The sequence below is a fragment of the Lates calcarifer genome, linkage group LG13 (assembly GCF_001640805.2).
Source record: "Lates calcarifer isolate ASB-BC8 linkage group LG13, TLL_Latcal_v3, whole genome shotgun sequence".
Lineage (NCBI taxonomy): Eukaryota > Metazoa > Chordata > Actinopteri > Centropomidae > Lates > Lates calcarifer.
Window position 1 is genome coordinate 13,578,115 of NC_066845.1, and position 16,547 is coordinate 13,594,661.

The 16,547-nt window shown below is 40.4% G+C and overlaps 1 protein-coding gene and 1 long non-coding RNA gene across 3 annotated transcripts in view; both read right to left on the minus strand.

Annotated features, from left to right (window-relative positions):
• adgrv1 (adhesion G protein-coupled receptor V1) overlaps positions 1-16,547 on the minus strand; it is a 114,533-nt gene that overhangs the window by 29,353 nt on the left and 68,633 nt on the right. Inside the window, exon 89 of the mRNA XM_018668798.2 lies at positions 1,175-1,291. Coding sequence (XP_018524314.1) covers positions 1,175-1,291 — 117 coding nt within the window. The remainder of the gene's footprint in view (positions 1-1,174; positions 1,292-16,547) is intronic.
• LOC108878283 (uncharacterized) lies at positions 8,949-14,176 on the minus strand. Of its 2 annotated transcripts, XR_001960211.2 has the most exons (5): positions 14,002-14,176; positions 12,887-12,993; positions 11,731-11,837; positions 10,720-10,826; positions 8,949-9,382 (listed from the first exon to the last, which is right to left on the minus strand). It is a non-coding gene; the product is annotated as an uncharacterized LOC108878283 (long non-coding RNA). The 2 variants fall into 2 exon arrangements; XR_007814489.1 differs by lacking the exon at positions 12,887-12,993 and having other exon boundaries at positions 14,002-14,162.

Here is a 16,547-nt window from a genome sequence, read left to right on the forward strand (position 1 = left end):
TCTCAACAGGTCAGAAGTCATACATAGTCTCTCTGAGGGATTAAAATTGGCTTAGGGAAGATTTACACTACCAGCTAAAAAATCACATTATGTTCTTTGGCTTTTTGTGCAACACAGATCTAATGTATGTTAATGGCTGAAATTAGCAAAGAACAGGAAGAGGTGTTTAAGGAATAATGAAAACATTTTGAGGTCAGGCAGACTCTAGCTGCCAGGGTAAATCCAGCATTAATATCCTCAAGTCAAGACTGATCTTGGCAGTTGCGACACAAAAGAGAGCAAAATTAAATAGAGGCCAGATGGTCAAGAGGGAGGGGCGGGGGGCAACTGGGGTGAGGTGTTACTAACCAGTACCAGTCTAGGGTCAAAGGTCATGTCATGCGGCACTGCGGTACCTTCATCTCACCCCCTTATGAAAACCTGCCTAAGCCCACGTGGTGTAGGAATGAGGGTTCACTACTTGTTATGTAAAAACACATGCTTCATATAAGGTACAAAAGAAAGAATAGGAACCCTGTTTTTGCCAAGTCATGAGGAAAATGAGCAGGAGGAGGAAAGGAGATTTTACTTACGAGTGTCCTGCGATAAGAAATACATTTGATGAGAAAAGTGATTCTTTACCGAGAAATACCCATGTTGCCAACTACAACAAACTATGGGGTCAAAATAACTGGAAAAACAATATGATAATATTTAAGTGTATGATGGCATAGTCAAACACATAACCTGCTGTACAGTTTATCTTTGACCAAAAGACTGATGTTATTGACCTTCTTGTTTTACTTTTCAACACTGTGGCCCATTGTGTAGCCTACTGAACAGACTACATTGTTGAGGCTTGTGGACTGCACAGTCTAGGCATTACACAGTGATAACAGCGAAGCAGTTAAACATTCTTCTCCTCATATCTTTTTCCAGGGCAAATAAACAGAAACAGAGCAATATCTCTGCTCATATTAGAAGAAAAATAATCATCTATCACAATCTATCTGCAGGCACAATGGCAACAAATCACATTTTCTAACCACCATCTGGTGTCTCTGTTCCTGTACAAATCGAAGTGTAATAATAATAATGTCTACGTCCGAATGCTTAATGACATAAGAAGCTAAAGGTTTTTCAGTTACAGCGTAGACTCAAGTGTGTTTAGTGTTGTTTGTTCATCTGGTATTACCTGTATGAGCATCCAAAAGAACTGACTGAGGTGAAAGTAGTGAGAGAAGAGTGCCAGAGCAGCACAACTGTCCTCTGAAAACATTCGGCCACGGAAAGCTGACACCAGGAAACAGATCTGTAGAGAAACAGAGAAAAAGACAAATTTAGAACCAGCTACCATTGTGTGTAAATGAGCCCTTCATACTTTTGCAGCAGCAGCAGCAGCATCAATTTTTTTTATGGCAATTAATGTATCTACACAATTTGTTCTTTTTAGAGAACATGGTAACATTTTGTATGTACTACCTGGCAGTGCTCCTTGCAGTGTCAGCAGGTCATATTGCGCATGAGGCGATTTATTGTTTGTTTTATAGTCTATACATTTTTAAAGGAGACGGCAGGATTCAGGTAGCCCCCCTCCCCTCCCAAACAGAGACATCCCATCCTGCAGACCTGTTACATCACCATGCAGCAAGCTATGCAGGCGGAAGCCCAAATAAAAACATCACCAACATAAACAACACCGACAAATATGTTGCTTTGTACAATCCCACACACATAAAGATTTGAACAAATGTGTGGGTGATGCATTTCTCCAAATAATGGAATAAAGGACATTGCAGAATCGCAGCAGAAAACAGCTCATGGTAAGTGTGTGTGTGAGTGTGTTTCTGTGTGAGAGAGAGAGAAGGACAGAGAAAATAGCGGGAGAGGAGAAAGAGAGAGAGTTTTGTAGGCGGGAATGCACCAGGGCCAAGATTCAATTTGTAACATTGGAGGCAAGACTGTGTGGAAAACCCACGAGGACAGCAGAAAATACTGCTACTCCGCTGTCCATCAGAGAGCTTCATTAACCTCTGGCACTGACAGAGTGTGGTGCCAATGCAGCTGGGTGACTGTTACGTAACCCGCAGCCGGTCGGCACGCTGCCAGGGCCATGGACCACAAAGAGGGTGAATGGAAGTGTGCAGGAGCCAAGGGATGTGGGGAGAATGATAACTTGGTGTCAAATATTACTTACATTATATTCATTACACTCAGCAGTCAGGGACATAGAGTACAGTAGCAGTTACAGCTGCAGGTAAAAAGGAAGGTTTCTGTTTAAAACTCATTATAATTTGTTAAGCAGCATCTTAACAATGTTGCTTTACCCTACACATACAGTAATTATCTGTTACAGTTGGTTGATTTAATATAATAAATGGCCCTGAAGCTGATGTATACTTCTGATGCCACCCTATGGTTTCGGCTTATTTGTTTAGAGGGGTTGCTATAGTAACCAGGTAAACAGGCATGGTGAGCTGTGACATGACCTATTTCCTACACACACACACACACACACACACACACACACACACACACACACACACACACACACAACTTATATTTGTTTGCCTTGTTTTGTGCTGAGGTTACTCCTAATAAAGAACGATATTAAATGACATGCCCTTCGGATGACACCATAAATCCTGCCCATTTGAGTGGAGTGATGTCAACGTCACCACTCCTCAAATGTCTTCTCTCTACCGACGTCCTCCTGTGTTTTTCCTTTTCTCGTTCTTTTTCCTCTGCCCTATTTTCTTTCATTTTGAAAACCCATCAGGAAAACCTTAAATAACCATTCTTGGATTTTCCAGCTGTTACTAACCCTGTCTGCATCCTCCTGTTGAGTAAGGGGAAAAGCCAGGGCCTTTGTGCAAAAAATAAGAATCATGAGTCACTTTCCCATCCATGCTCCAAGCCCTGCAGGGCGTGAGTGGGAGGGATGGCACAGGAAGGAAACTCGTGCCTGTACTGCCTGGAATTGTGCCTGAGTGGAGAAGCTGTTCAGGTAGCTTATGGGAACAAAGATTATGCAGCGGGGTTGTGTGTTTTTGGCATGGGGTTAGCCTCATTTGGCCAAAGGCACAGAATGACACACCATCCATCCTCTGAAAAGCAAAACAATGGGAAAACTACAGAGCGAGAAATACTAAGTAAACTGCAGAACACTAGACACATAATCATAAGCAAACATGCTGTACATATGCACAAAAGGCTCTAATTTTGTGAAATCAGGCACAGGGCACAGTCGAGTGCGGCATGCAAAAAGGGTGTGGCAGCGAACTTTAGGTATTTTTGTGGCTGTGTGTACCCAATACACACATGGAATTGGAGTGGAGTAAATTATCAGTGAGTGTGTTAGGGGCTACTGCCAATCACTTTGGCTTGGCTCATCTCCTTGACTGATTATTTGGGTTGAATGTGGTCAATACTGACACACTAGCCTAAATCTTTGAGAAATGCACCCACACGTCTTCTATGGCCTTTCGTGACAAAAACTAATAGCCACAGGACTAACCACTGAACCACTGAAACTACTGACCCGTGGTGAAACGATGACATAACAGGTAGGGAGAAATGGCCTTGTAGGGAAAGGAGGGCAAAGGACTTAAAGGGGGCTTGTGTGCATTGGTGTGAATGGACTCTCTTAACAGGTGGCTTCCCCCCAGATGTGTATGAGTCTGTGTGTCTGTGTCCTCCTTTGCCATGAGCTATGGGTGACCTGACAGGTGAAGAATAGAAACCAGATAAACCCATACAGTGAAACTGGATGGGTGAGTCAACAGGTGACAGGGTGGATTCCATCAAGATTTTATTTGATTAGGCCCTAAAATAAGCAGTTACACAGATTAGTAAACACACACATAGGTACACTCTGGAACTTAACTGGCCTTTTTATTGCTTTTGTACCAGTGAAACAATACTCTATTGTCACTGCTGACTGGTCTGGTCAATATATCACTCTTCATGTCATATACCTCAAATAGTAGGGCATAAAACCAGAAGTCATTTAAACCACTTGGGACTTACAGTGTGTCTATATGGCTTATTTTCTTTTATGTGAGACACACACACACACACACACAGTACAGTTTAGGTCCAGCTGTAGTTCAGATCTCTGTAAACAGACACAGACTGCTGTTGCCATGTTGCCATTAGCTGGGACAGTGTGTGGTAATGGGTAGTTCTATCTATCGAGAAGCTCTCAGACTGTCATGGGAGAGAATTTACATGGGCGACTAAAAATGAGTCTTCAAATAAACACAGGAAACTGATTTTCCTCTAGTGTGTTTATTACTTACATTACATTACATTACATGGTGTGGACCAAGGCAGTAAAGCTCATTTTAATCTAATTAATTAACTGTACTAGACTACATGGCAAAAACAAAAGCTTTCATGTGTCATGTAAGTTTAGGATTAGAGACACCATAGAGACTTCATTTAACATTTCTGCTACAGTAGCAGCAGTGTCGAGGTTGTTTGTGTGTTGTTTGTCAGATTTGAGCTGTAAACTACTCACATTACCAGGCATTCTGTGTTGCACGTCAGTACAGAATAAGTCCCTGGACCTGATTTCAGAGGAAGAAATCAGCCCAAACTTCGTGAAATCTGAGCCTGCCATGAACTGGAGCCTGTTAATGAAACTACACCAGTGAATACTGTCTCTATTTTGAAACCAGAGTGGGAAATAGGGTGTGACAGAGGTAAGGGATTTACTAACCCTCCCTGGAGCTAATTACACTTTGGACAAACAGAATGTCTAACACTAGGGCTGCTAAATGTCACAAAACACACAGCACAAACTTTAAAAGACAGGGAGGTGACATGCAGGCAAAGGGGAGTCAATGAGGTTTTATGACAGCGCAGACAGATCCTTCGGGGGAGCTGTCAATAGCTGTATCATCATCACATCATCAGTGCTGACATGTAAACTCCATGAACTAATGAACTGTGAGTACAACAATTAGGAAACCACCTCTTATCATAATGTCACCTAGATGAAGTGCCATCCTTGGACAAATCAAAACTGAACTATATCCATTTGTTCTTTGATGGCGTAGTTCATACACCTGTTGCTGGGGCCTTATTGAGGAGACAAAACAATAAAGAGAGAAATCTGAATCAAAGTCAAGCTCTGTGGTTTTGAAAGAAATGTAAAGTCAGTTCTGTGTTACAGAACTGGGATTGATATGGATATGGCCTATTAGCTGAGGTTAGCTATCTGAGTAGGGAGGACACGTTTACAACTGTGGTCATTGTTGGGTCCATTGTGAGAATAACACAGGTACATGTCAGCACTGTGGTAATGATGACCTGCCACAGGCTTTGGGTTAGTGGGGAGGTGACAGGTGCGGATGTGGAGTTTATCAGAGCAGTATCTGCTCCTCTATCCTTTGTCCCCAGGCCTCCTTCTCTTTTGTGAAAGGCACTAGGAGTCGACCTGTCTAGACCCTCAGGCTACAGACTTATTGAAAGCAGAGACTGGGAGGTGCTGCACGACTCTAAATACATGTCAGTGTAGCATGTGTTATGTGCGTGCTTGTGTGCTCTTGTGTCTGGTAAAACAGGAACCACTGGAGCTCACATACATAATGCCTGGATGCTATTAATTTATTACCCCATTGTACAAAGATTACATGTCAAGGTGCTGGTTTTGTCAACAGCACCAAGGAAACTGCCAGAGAGCAAATGTGACAGAGTAACAATAAGACACTGCATGTAGCAAAAGGAGGTTGGGAGAGATTACTCTCTGGGCCTTTGAGATTACAAATAAAAAGCAGAAAACAAAGCAGCTACTCTCCTATAGAATGTTGTCCTGGCCTAGACCTTAAGCCTGAACTGTTGGTTCATCTCCTTGCCTAAATGTCCAATCAGAGAGCTCCCCTTTGTTTAATGGCCCTGAAGCCCCACAGAGACTGTCAGCACAGAGTTGTTGTTTTTGTTTCAGATCTACTGCTGCTTTGGGAATTATTCTTCTTATCAATAGAAAAGATTTAACCTCACTTTGATATGATAAGCAGGTCTGAAAGAAACAAAATGTTTGTTTCCCAACGTAAACGCAGCAGTGGTGAATGAAAAAGAAGCTGACAGCAAAGTGGCTTGATGCCAAATAGCCTCATCAAGATGAAAATGAAAGAGAACAGAAACATTAAGAGGATGCATTTGCAAAAAAGAAATCAAATTATCGTACAGTACAAAATGAAATAAAATTCAGCCGAATAACATATTGTCATTTACTTATAATTCTTAACAAAGGAGATCAGGAACATGCTGCAGCACCGAACTGCACAGAGGAACCATAATACACAGTAAGTTTCACTGCTGATCGATAGCCCTGTGTGCTGACGCTAGGTAGCTAAGTGTACCAGTGTGGCTAAAAATAGCATCTGCCTGATGCATTACATCACTGAGAGAATGGGGCATTAGCTGTCTGCCTGCCAGACTATCCATCCACCACACTTAACCTCCACCTCTCCCCTCCTCCAGCCTCCCTCATCCCATCTTTTTCTTCTGCTCCCCCTTCCCCACCCCCCAACTCCCTCTACATCCTCTGCTCCACCCTTCATCTCATCGCCCCCTCCTCCTCCTTCTCCTCCCTTCTCCTTCACCTCCCCCTTCTCTCTAACAGCTACCGGTCTGATCTAGCTGGTTCCAGCCTCAGCCTGCACCCTGGGTGTTTCCTCTTATGCCTTTGTTCAGAGAGAGATAAAGCAAAAGAAAGGGAGAAAGACAAGTATGAGATTATCATTTCACCCTCACTCCCATCATCATTTTCTCACTGAAGCAATGCTTTCCCATCAAGCCGCTTCGAGTCCTCTCATCACTATCAATCACTCCTCTCATCCACAGCTGAGACATTCAGACTACTCTTAGCAAAGGGAACTAAAATATATAGATTTATATATTGATAGTTATATAAGTGAGTTAAGTTATGGCTGCTTTAAATTAAGTAATGTGACCAGTAACAATATTTGTTTCAACGCCATTTTTTCTTGCCTTACACCATTTGGTGTGTGCAAGCATCATCAGTCTCCTCACGTGCCGCAGCCTTTCGCTTCATGCGATATGTGTTGTTTATGTGCTGAAGCACATGGGACATCTAGTTGCAAGAAACAGGTCACATGGGGATGTCTGATAGCTGGGTTAGTGGGCCAGTGCATGGGGAGAAGGAGAAGAGATAAGTGAAGTGATTTAACATTTGCTGACAAGACGTGTGAGGTTGTTAAAATAAAAATAGATGCATCACAGTTGAGATGGAAACTGATTCAATCTGGTGTCAAGTGTCCAAAGTCACATTTTGAAAGCATAAAGACATCAAGTCTTTAGCTTTAAAAGGCCCTTCCTATATTTTTTGACATTTTGAGCCTCACTGGATGGTTCACTCCTCAAACTGTCCATGCGTGATAATGAGCAACTATCAAAAGTGTTTTTTTGAAATGCATCTCCACTTGCTTAAGGTCAGAGTGTAGAAGTAAAGTTCACAGGTGTTTTGGGTTGAACCTCAGGCTGCAGCTTACTTGCTGAGCCAGCAGTTTGCAAATAAACATCCACCCCCCTTCAGTCTGTTTCACATCCAAACAACCACAACACTGCATCCACATTCGCTTACGTGAGCACAAGCTGTAATACAGTAATGGTGTGTCTATGTGCTCGTGTGAAACAGGGAGGGACGATATCAAGAACCTTCACCACATATTCCGGGAATGACTGATATATTCTCAGAACAAACGATAAAGTGAGAGCCTGCAGATTTTAGAGTTTTAGTGTGACCCTGTGTGACACAGGAATAGGGGACTGTCTATAAAGCAGCTAAAACAAGCTCAAACGCTGTCAACAAGTTTACAGTGTCACTAATGCCACTGTTTTAAGTCTAGGGAATGCGGAAACCAAGGAACATCCCAAGCTTTTTTTGGGAAGTCAGAACATTAGAAGATTTTTGTACAAAGCCCTGTGCTACATGTATTTCTGTTGTATCATTTCTAAAAGCATCTTAAATTGTGATTGATTTAATTAGTATTTTCTCAAATAATGTTTTCTGTGTAGTGTGGTAGAGATTTGTGCGGACTAAATATAATGACAATGTGGCTCATCATAATAAGTTTCTATTAATGAGAGTAAATGTAGATATAGCAACTACTCCCAGTGATATTTTTGCCGTTGTTGCTTCTCTTACACTACTCATACTACACTAATGCAGAGACCAGTGGTCATGCAGCCTCCTCCATAAAGACAATCTCAGCAATACCACCCACATGAAGCACATTTAGCTGAATTCCAGCAGGCCTCCTCTCTTTTCACCCATTCACACTTCAGTCAAAGAGCGTCTACAGCTGGAAACCTGCAGCTGCTTTCGATCACAACGGGGCTACTTTCAAGAAGCCTCTTGAATTTCCTTCCTCAACATCTGGTGGGAGCCAGTCTGGAGACCAGACAGAAAACTCTTTGGGCTGCAAGGCATGAGACACACGCACATGGATTCATGTGCATACGCGCGGCTATAAAAACACTGTAACCAGCTGCGCAGGGTCAGCTCCCCACACACACACACACACACACACACACACACACACACACACACACACACACACACACACACACACACACACATACTGGTTTCCATCTTGTATGGGGACCACATTTCTGATCATCACTTGTGGGGACCACCATTTCTAGAGGTTGTAGAGGGCTGAAAAAAATCAGGTAAACCAATCACAGCCTTGTTAGCTCATACACGCGTTCAAACACCTGAAATGATGAAGTAATGGTTGGAGCGTGTTCAGTGGGGACCTCTGAAAAATCCAGTGAACATTATTGATGGGGACCTCATTAACATATTATTTGCATAATTCACACAAATTCCCATGTGTTTAGTGGGGACCTCATAATAACAATATGCCTATTACTAATGACAAAATGACACATGATATGCATCTCTTATTAAATAATAAATAATTAATAATATTGCATTTGTTGAAAGAAAAGTTTAATCTGCAAATTTGTAGAAAAAATACAGGTGTAGTAAATCAATATCAAATTTTGAAATTTAGCTCAGCTTACTTCCTCATAGTTTATGTAAAGACATAGTATGAGGCCAGAAAATGGTGCTACTGATACAAAGCATAGTGCTGTTTGCTGTGCATGTAGTCAACTGCACAACACAGCAGAAATAGGATAATACATATTAAAAAAATAAAAATGGAAGGCAACTTTTACATGCCTGTAGGCCATAATGTGGTTATAAATGAAGAATTTCAGTTTCTGCTGCTCCCAGTTCAGCCCATAAATACTTCTCACAGTCAGTTGACGCTGGTACAAGATGTGATGAATCGATTCATGCGCCTTTCCATCATCTGCACATCTGTTTGCTGCCAGGATGTTTTCTTCATCTGGGTGGCCTAACCTTAAAGATAAAAAATAAAAATTCAAGATTTTCATGAAGATATATAATTTACAGTTACTACAGAATGTTGACAATACAGAGTTAATGTATCATTTGTTAATCAATAGTATAGAATTGCCTTGTAAGTATATTTGAACTACATCATTTAACTAATGAATCATTTCCACTAATGAATCAGCATTTTTTGAACTTTTTTTTCTGTTGACTCCTGATACTAATGTTACTGACAAAAATCTGTCATGGAGTTAGAGCAGATTTGATTTAAGTACACTGTGAATTATGTTCTAGTTAGCTATATCAATGTATCTTAATTGAGAACTTACTATGACACTTTTAGTCTGTCTCAGTGGGATGACACTCTACGTTTTGCTTTGAAATTCTGTCACAATCTGTTCACAAGAGCAACAGTATAAACAACATTTTACATTATTATAGTATTTGCTATTTAGAAATAAGATTAAAAGCTCAAAGATGTGATACATGCCATCTTAAATAAAGCAGATTTTGTGTGGACATTTAATGCAGTTTGCCAAGAAAAAAAATCTTTGAGAAGGTTAAATTCTGCCCTAAATATGCCACTCCTACTAACCTTCTACATGCGTTACATTAAACTGTTAAATGTACTAATTAACATGACTCCTGCCCAGCCAGTACCTGTCAGAATAAAACAGGCTTTATGGGGACCATTCACACACAGTGTTACAGTTACTTGTGGGGACCAGTTTTGGCCACGTTTTCACACAGTTTCTACTCAGATGCTGACTGAATGTGTGTTGTGGGGACACCGTAAGTGTCCAAAACAAAGTAATAATTAGCTAAGAAAAAAAAATCATATGAAGGTTAAATTCTACCCTAAACATGCCACTACCACTAACCTTCTACATGCATTACTTTAAGCTGTTAAATGTATTGATTAAGATCATTCCTGCCCAGCCAATATGTGTTTGAATAAAACAGGCTTTGTGGGGACCTTTCACACACAGTGTTACAGTTACTTGTGGGGACCAGTTTTGGCCATGTTTTCACACAGTTTCTACTCAGACGCTGACTGAATATGTGTTGTGGGGACACCGTAAGTGTCCAAAACAAAGTAATAATTAGCTAAGAAAAAAGATTCCTGTGAAGGTAAAATTCTGCCCTAAACATGCCACTACCACTAACCTTCTATATGCAGTTCATTAAACTGTCTGGTATATTGATTCACACTAGATTATCATCACAATACACTTAATTTCCAGTGTAAACTGCCTAAAAAAGCAAAAATATTAAAAGAAAGAATAACAAAATAACAAAGACAGACTGTTGAAGTAAACCTTAAGTGATGAACATGAATGTACCTGTTGAGGAGAGTTGTTTGGACCTGTAGCATCATCTTTCTGAGTCTTTGGCATAGTGAAGGATGGAAATCAACCACTGCTATGGAATCAGCTGCAGTGCTGGTTGTCTGTAAATACATATTTTATGACATAATTTTAGAAAATAAAACCACAAGGCACAAATGGTCACTTGGATGTAAAGACTGCATAACATGCAAATAGATTGACCACCTGTTCAGACAAAATCTCTGAGATACATGCCATCATAAAACACACTTGGAAGAAAAAAATAATCAAATCCATACTGAAATATTTCTTCTCGCCCAGCCATGCTCTATCTGCATTCACACACTTTGAATAAAACAGGCTTTGTGGGGACCTTTCACACACAGTGTTACAGTTACTTGTGGGGACCAGTTTTGGCCATGTTTTCACACAGTTTCTAGTCAGACACTGACTGAATGTGTGTTGTGGGGACACCGTAAGTGTCCAAAACAAAGTAATAATTAGCTAAGAAAAAAAAATCATATGAAGGTTAAATTCTACCCTAAACATGCCACTACCACTAACCTTCTACATGCATTACTTTAAGCTGTTAAATGTATTGATTAAGATCATTCCTGCCCAGCCAATATGTGTTTGAATAAAACAGGCTTTGTGGGGACCTTTCACACACAGTGTTACAGTTACTTGTGGGGACCAGTTTTGGCCATGTTTTCACACAGTTTCTAGTCAGACGCTGACTGAATGTGTGTTGTGGGGACACCGTAAGTGTCCAAAACAAAGTAATAATAAGCTAAGAAAAAAGATTCTTGTGAAGGTCAAATTCTGCCCTAAACATGCCACTACCACTAACCTTCTATATGCAGTTCATTAAACTGTCTAGTATATTGATTCACACTAGATTATCATCACAATACACTTAATTTCCAGTGTAAACTGCCTAAAAAAGCAAAAATATTAAAAGAAAGAATAATAAAATAACAAAGACAGACTGTAGAAGTAAACCTTAAGTGATGAACATGAATGTACCTGTTGAGGAGAGTTGTTTGGACCTGTAGCATCATCTTTCTGAGTCTTTGGCATAGTGAAGGATGGAAATCAACCACTGCTATGGAATCAGCTGCAGTGCTGGTTGTCTGTAAATACATATTTTATGACATAATTTTAGAAAATAAAACCACAAGGCACAAATGGTCACTTGGATGTAAAGACTGCATAACATGCAAATAGATTGACCACCTGTTCAGACAAAATCTCTGAGATACATGCCGTCATAAAACACACTTGGAAGAAAAAAATAATCGAATCCATACTGAAATATTTCTTCTCGCCCAGCCATGCTCTATCTGCATTCACACACTTTGAATAAAACAGGCTTTGTGGGGACCTTTCACACACAGTGTTACAGTTACTTGTGGGGACCAGTTTTGGCCAAGAAAAAAATAATCAAATCCATACTGAAATATTTCTTCTCGCCCAGCCATGCTCTATCTGCATTCACACACTTTGAATAAAACAGGCTTTGTGGGGACCTTTCACACACAGTGTTACAGTTACTTGTGGGGACCAGTTTTGGCCATGTTTTCACACAGTTTCTACTCAGACGCTGACTGAATGTGTGTTGTGGGGACACCGTAAGTGCCCAAAACAAAGTAATAATTAGCTAAGAAAAAAAAATCATATGAAGGTTAAATTCTACCCTAAACATGCCACTACCACTAACCTTCTACATGCATTACTTTAAGCTGTTAAATGTATTGATTAAGATCATTCCTGCCCAGCCAATATGTGTTTGAATAAAACAGGCTTTGTGGGGACCTTTCACACACAGTGTTACAGTTACTTGTGGGGACCAGTTTTGGCCATGTTTTCACACAGTTTCTAGTCAGACGCTGACTGAATGTGTGTTGTGGGGACACCGTAAGTGTCCAAAACAAAGTAATAATAAGCTAAGAAAAAAGATTCTTGTGAAGGTCAAATTCTGCCCTAAACATGCCACTACCACTAACCTTCTATATGCAGTTCATTAAACTGTCTGGTATATTGATTCACACTAGATTATCATCACAATACACTTAATTTCCAGTGTAAACTGCCTAAAAAAGCAAAAATATTAAAAGAAAGAATAACAAAATAACAAAGACAGACTGTAGAAGTAAACCTTAAGTGATGAACATGAATGTACCTGTTGAGGAGAGTTGTTTGGACCTGTAGCATCATCTCTCTGAGTCTTCGGTATAGTGAAGGATGGAAATCAACCACTGCTATGGAATCAGCTGCAGTGCTGGTTGTCTGTAAATACATATTTTATGACATAATTTTAGAAAATAAAACCACAAGGCACAAATGGTCACTTGGATGTAAAGACTGCAGATGTGCAGAATCATATTTCCAGGGAGAATTTAAGTACTTTTTGAACCTAACTTACTGCATCAGACAACTTCGCCTTACAAATCCTTAATTAATTCAACGAGATTACGCTGAAAACCTTAATCCCTGTTTTAGGTAGCTTAGGTAGATAACTAGATATCTAGTTAGTGTACTTTCAGACACAGTAAACATGATGTTTGGCCAGCATCCAATAACATTCAAGTAGTGTGGTGCATACATTTACTCATAACATATAAAAATTGTGTTGGGTTTCATTTGATATATCTCACAGAGTCACAGACACTTACTGAACAATTTTAAGCACCTCACAGCCCACTGCATTATGTTTTCAGCCTTGAAAACATAATGGGCTTTGATGGGGATGTAGAACAAAGTTAGCATTGTTAATGTTAAGGGTGCTTCCTGCACAGTTTCAAATTAAAAGCTTCACAACGGAAGTCTCAGAGAAATGGCATTTAATATTTTTGTGTAAAAGCACTTTGGTCAAAGCTTGTTGTTTTTTCTAGCTACCTTATAAATTCACTTTTACCTAACATCAGTACAAATATTGATCCTAAATTCATAGGGAAACAAAAATCACATTTACATTTATAAAAGCTAGAATTTCACCATATAAGCCTATCATCCGAGATTGAACAATTTAGCTAAAGATCTAACTGTATCTTTTTAGTGTGCATTAATTTATTCACACCAAAATGCATGCAACTAATTGGAAAAACATAGTAAAACATTTCAGAATCACAATCAGAAACAGAATCAGATAAAGTAACATTTAAAGTCTACACACGGCCTCTCTAGCCAGTGCTAGCGCTAGCGCTAGCTAGCTATTCTGCTAACCAATGAAAGCTAATCAACTTAATTTGATAGTTGAATAGTGGTTATTCTGGTTTGTCATACAAATGTGCTTACCTTGTGTTTCACTTTTGCTCCTTTGCAAAAATTCCAAGGTCATAAGCTGGTATATCTTCTGTAAATAATCCATCTCTTCATCCACCGTGTGGATTGCAGCCTGTAACATGCTGGTAAAATCCTTCCTTATGGGGACAAGGAAGTGGGCAGTGCCCAGCCATATTTGGAATAAGTGTGTGTGTGGAGCAGCGAGTGCACTACCAGTCCCAAACTACGAGGGGCGAAAGTGAGCACTCCACACACACACACACTGACTGAAAAACATGTGTGATGGGCCAATGCTAAAAATCACACAGGCACCTTCAGAATAGCTCCTGCACTCATTTAATAGGGCTTCCTTCATGGGGACCTGATTTTTTGTCCCCACACCGTCAGAGGTCCCCATGACGTGACTGTGTAAACAGATTTTTGTCCCCACAACGTGATGATTACCAGAACACACACACACACACACACACACACACACACACACACACACACACACACACACACACACACACACGCTCAACGGGTCTACTTTGCTTTACCACGAAACTAACAGAAGCACATACGTGCTGTGTGCTTCAGTGCATACAAGATGTGGGAGTGTGCCAATCCTCAAACAGAGTTCTACAGTCCATTGCCAAGGTTTGACCACAGTTGCTTTATGTGATTCTGGGTCAACAGATGAAATGCCACACAGCAAAACATCATGGAATCATGAACAATGTTCAGCTATATTCACAGATGTTGCTGCGAAAGTTTCTTTGTTTCACAGCTTCCAGGGCCTTTCACTCTGAATGAGATACACAAAACTGAAAGGACTGTTATTCCCTTGGTAGCACGGGTCATCTTTATCATCAATTCACAATCAGAGGCACAGAGAGAGCAAAAGGGGGCGGGGTGCACAATTATGCCGATATGATTATGACAGTGCCATGTGAGTTGCATCACATCTAAGACTGTAAACAATTACACAACCTGCACACATAGATCTGTTTTATGGTGACCTGTTGCATCACATCCAAATTGGTAGTACTTTCATGCTTCGACCAATCATCAGGAGGACAGGATCACGTCTAATCATATTGATCAGAAGGCCTACAGAAACCTACACTGACCCACTAAAGCAGCCTCATCCACTGCTGTCCAACAGGCCATCGATCCAGGAGAGATTCCTTCTGTGCAAATCGGCTGACCTACGGCAGCTCTCAGTGCCTGTCAATGGGTGGTAGTGAATCAATATGTGAAGGCTCTGATTGAGTTAAATATTGTATGCTGCATTCATGCTGCTCCTGCCCACACACTCACTATACTCTGTGCTTTGGTACCTCAAAGTCAAATTTAGACTTAATCAGAGCCAGAGCTGTACTATCATGTGCTGTATAATGTCTCAGTCGGCCCTCTTCAACTACCATACCAAAATAAATCAGCACAACGCTTGCAAGACTTTGGCCTCAGTCCTACAGTTGTAATTTAACTTTTAACTGTTTTGTATCACGCTAGTTAGATTAAACTGCATTCAGATCCTGTATAGTGAGGAGGTTATATAGCTTTAACATCTCTACAGGTGAACTGAGTCAAAGAATAAGAGATGGAGGATTTTGACTGGAACAATTTCTTTACGGATAACAGTGCAGCAATTTCCTAGTGCGCTTCAAATTGGTCTAGTCGTAAAAAGAGGTAGTGCTCTGGGGAGTCATTGATCAGGCACTTCATTCACATCTGCTGTTGAACTTGGCTCTGGCTGTGGAGCTAGAGTGACCCCTACAGATCAAAGCGACCAAGAGCAGAAGGCTGGGGCTGTGTCTGTGTTCCTCTGTATTTCTACATATAAGTGTTTGTGTGTATGTGTGTGTAGTTTTGTGTGGGTTAAATGAGTGGGTATGTGCACATACAACCATCTGTGTATGCTTCTGTATGTTTGTGCACTCATTAATGCAAGCATATGTATGTGTTTCATAACTATGACATCCGGGAGCTGGCTCTGCTTTCTCGCACAGACCGATATCGTGAAAAACATTTGTCTGCGCTTTTACATGTGTGTGTAGGCATATTCACAATAATATGCTGGGATGTGTGTGTGTATGTGTTTATCTGTGTATGTTTGCCATGTGTTTAATATTTTTGTTGCTTTAAAATATATTTTGTTTATGAGTAAATGCATTTCCAATCAGCAGCATGTCTGCTGTTGTTATCTTAAACTCCAATTATTAAAACAGGCTCAGGAAAACACCAGGATTCAAGATTCAAGCGAAGCAAAAAACAAACTGACAAAATGGACTGATTACAATTTTCTGATAAGCCAAGAACAAAAGACCTTATTATAGATCCAGTTTTATTTGATTACGCCATTCACCATTTCCTTCCTCCATTCAACATTTCCTGATTCTGTGAGGAAGCTGGGCGATTCTCATTTTCTATTTCAGGCCTAGCATCATTGAGCTTACTCTATCAATCAATGTCTCTCTCTCCCTCCCTTTGTCTCTCTAGTTTGGCAAGCACAAGAAATTCTCAGGCAGTTTGAACAGAGGATTCATAATTAATTACTAGATATAAATGTAAAT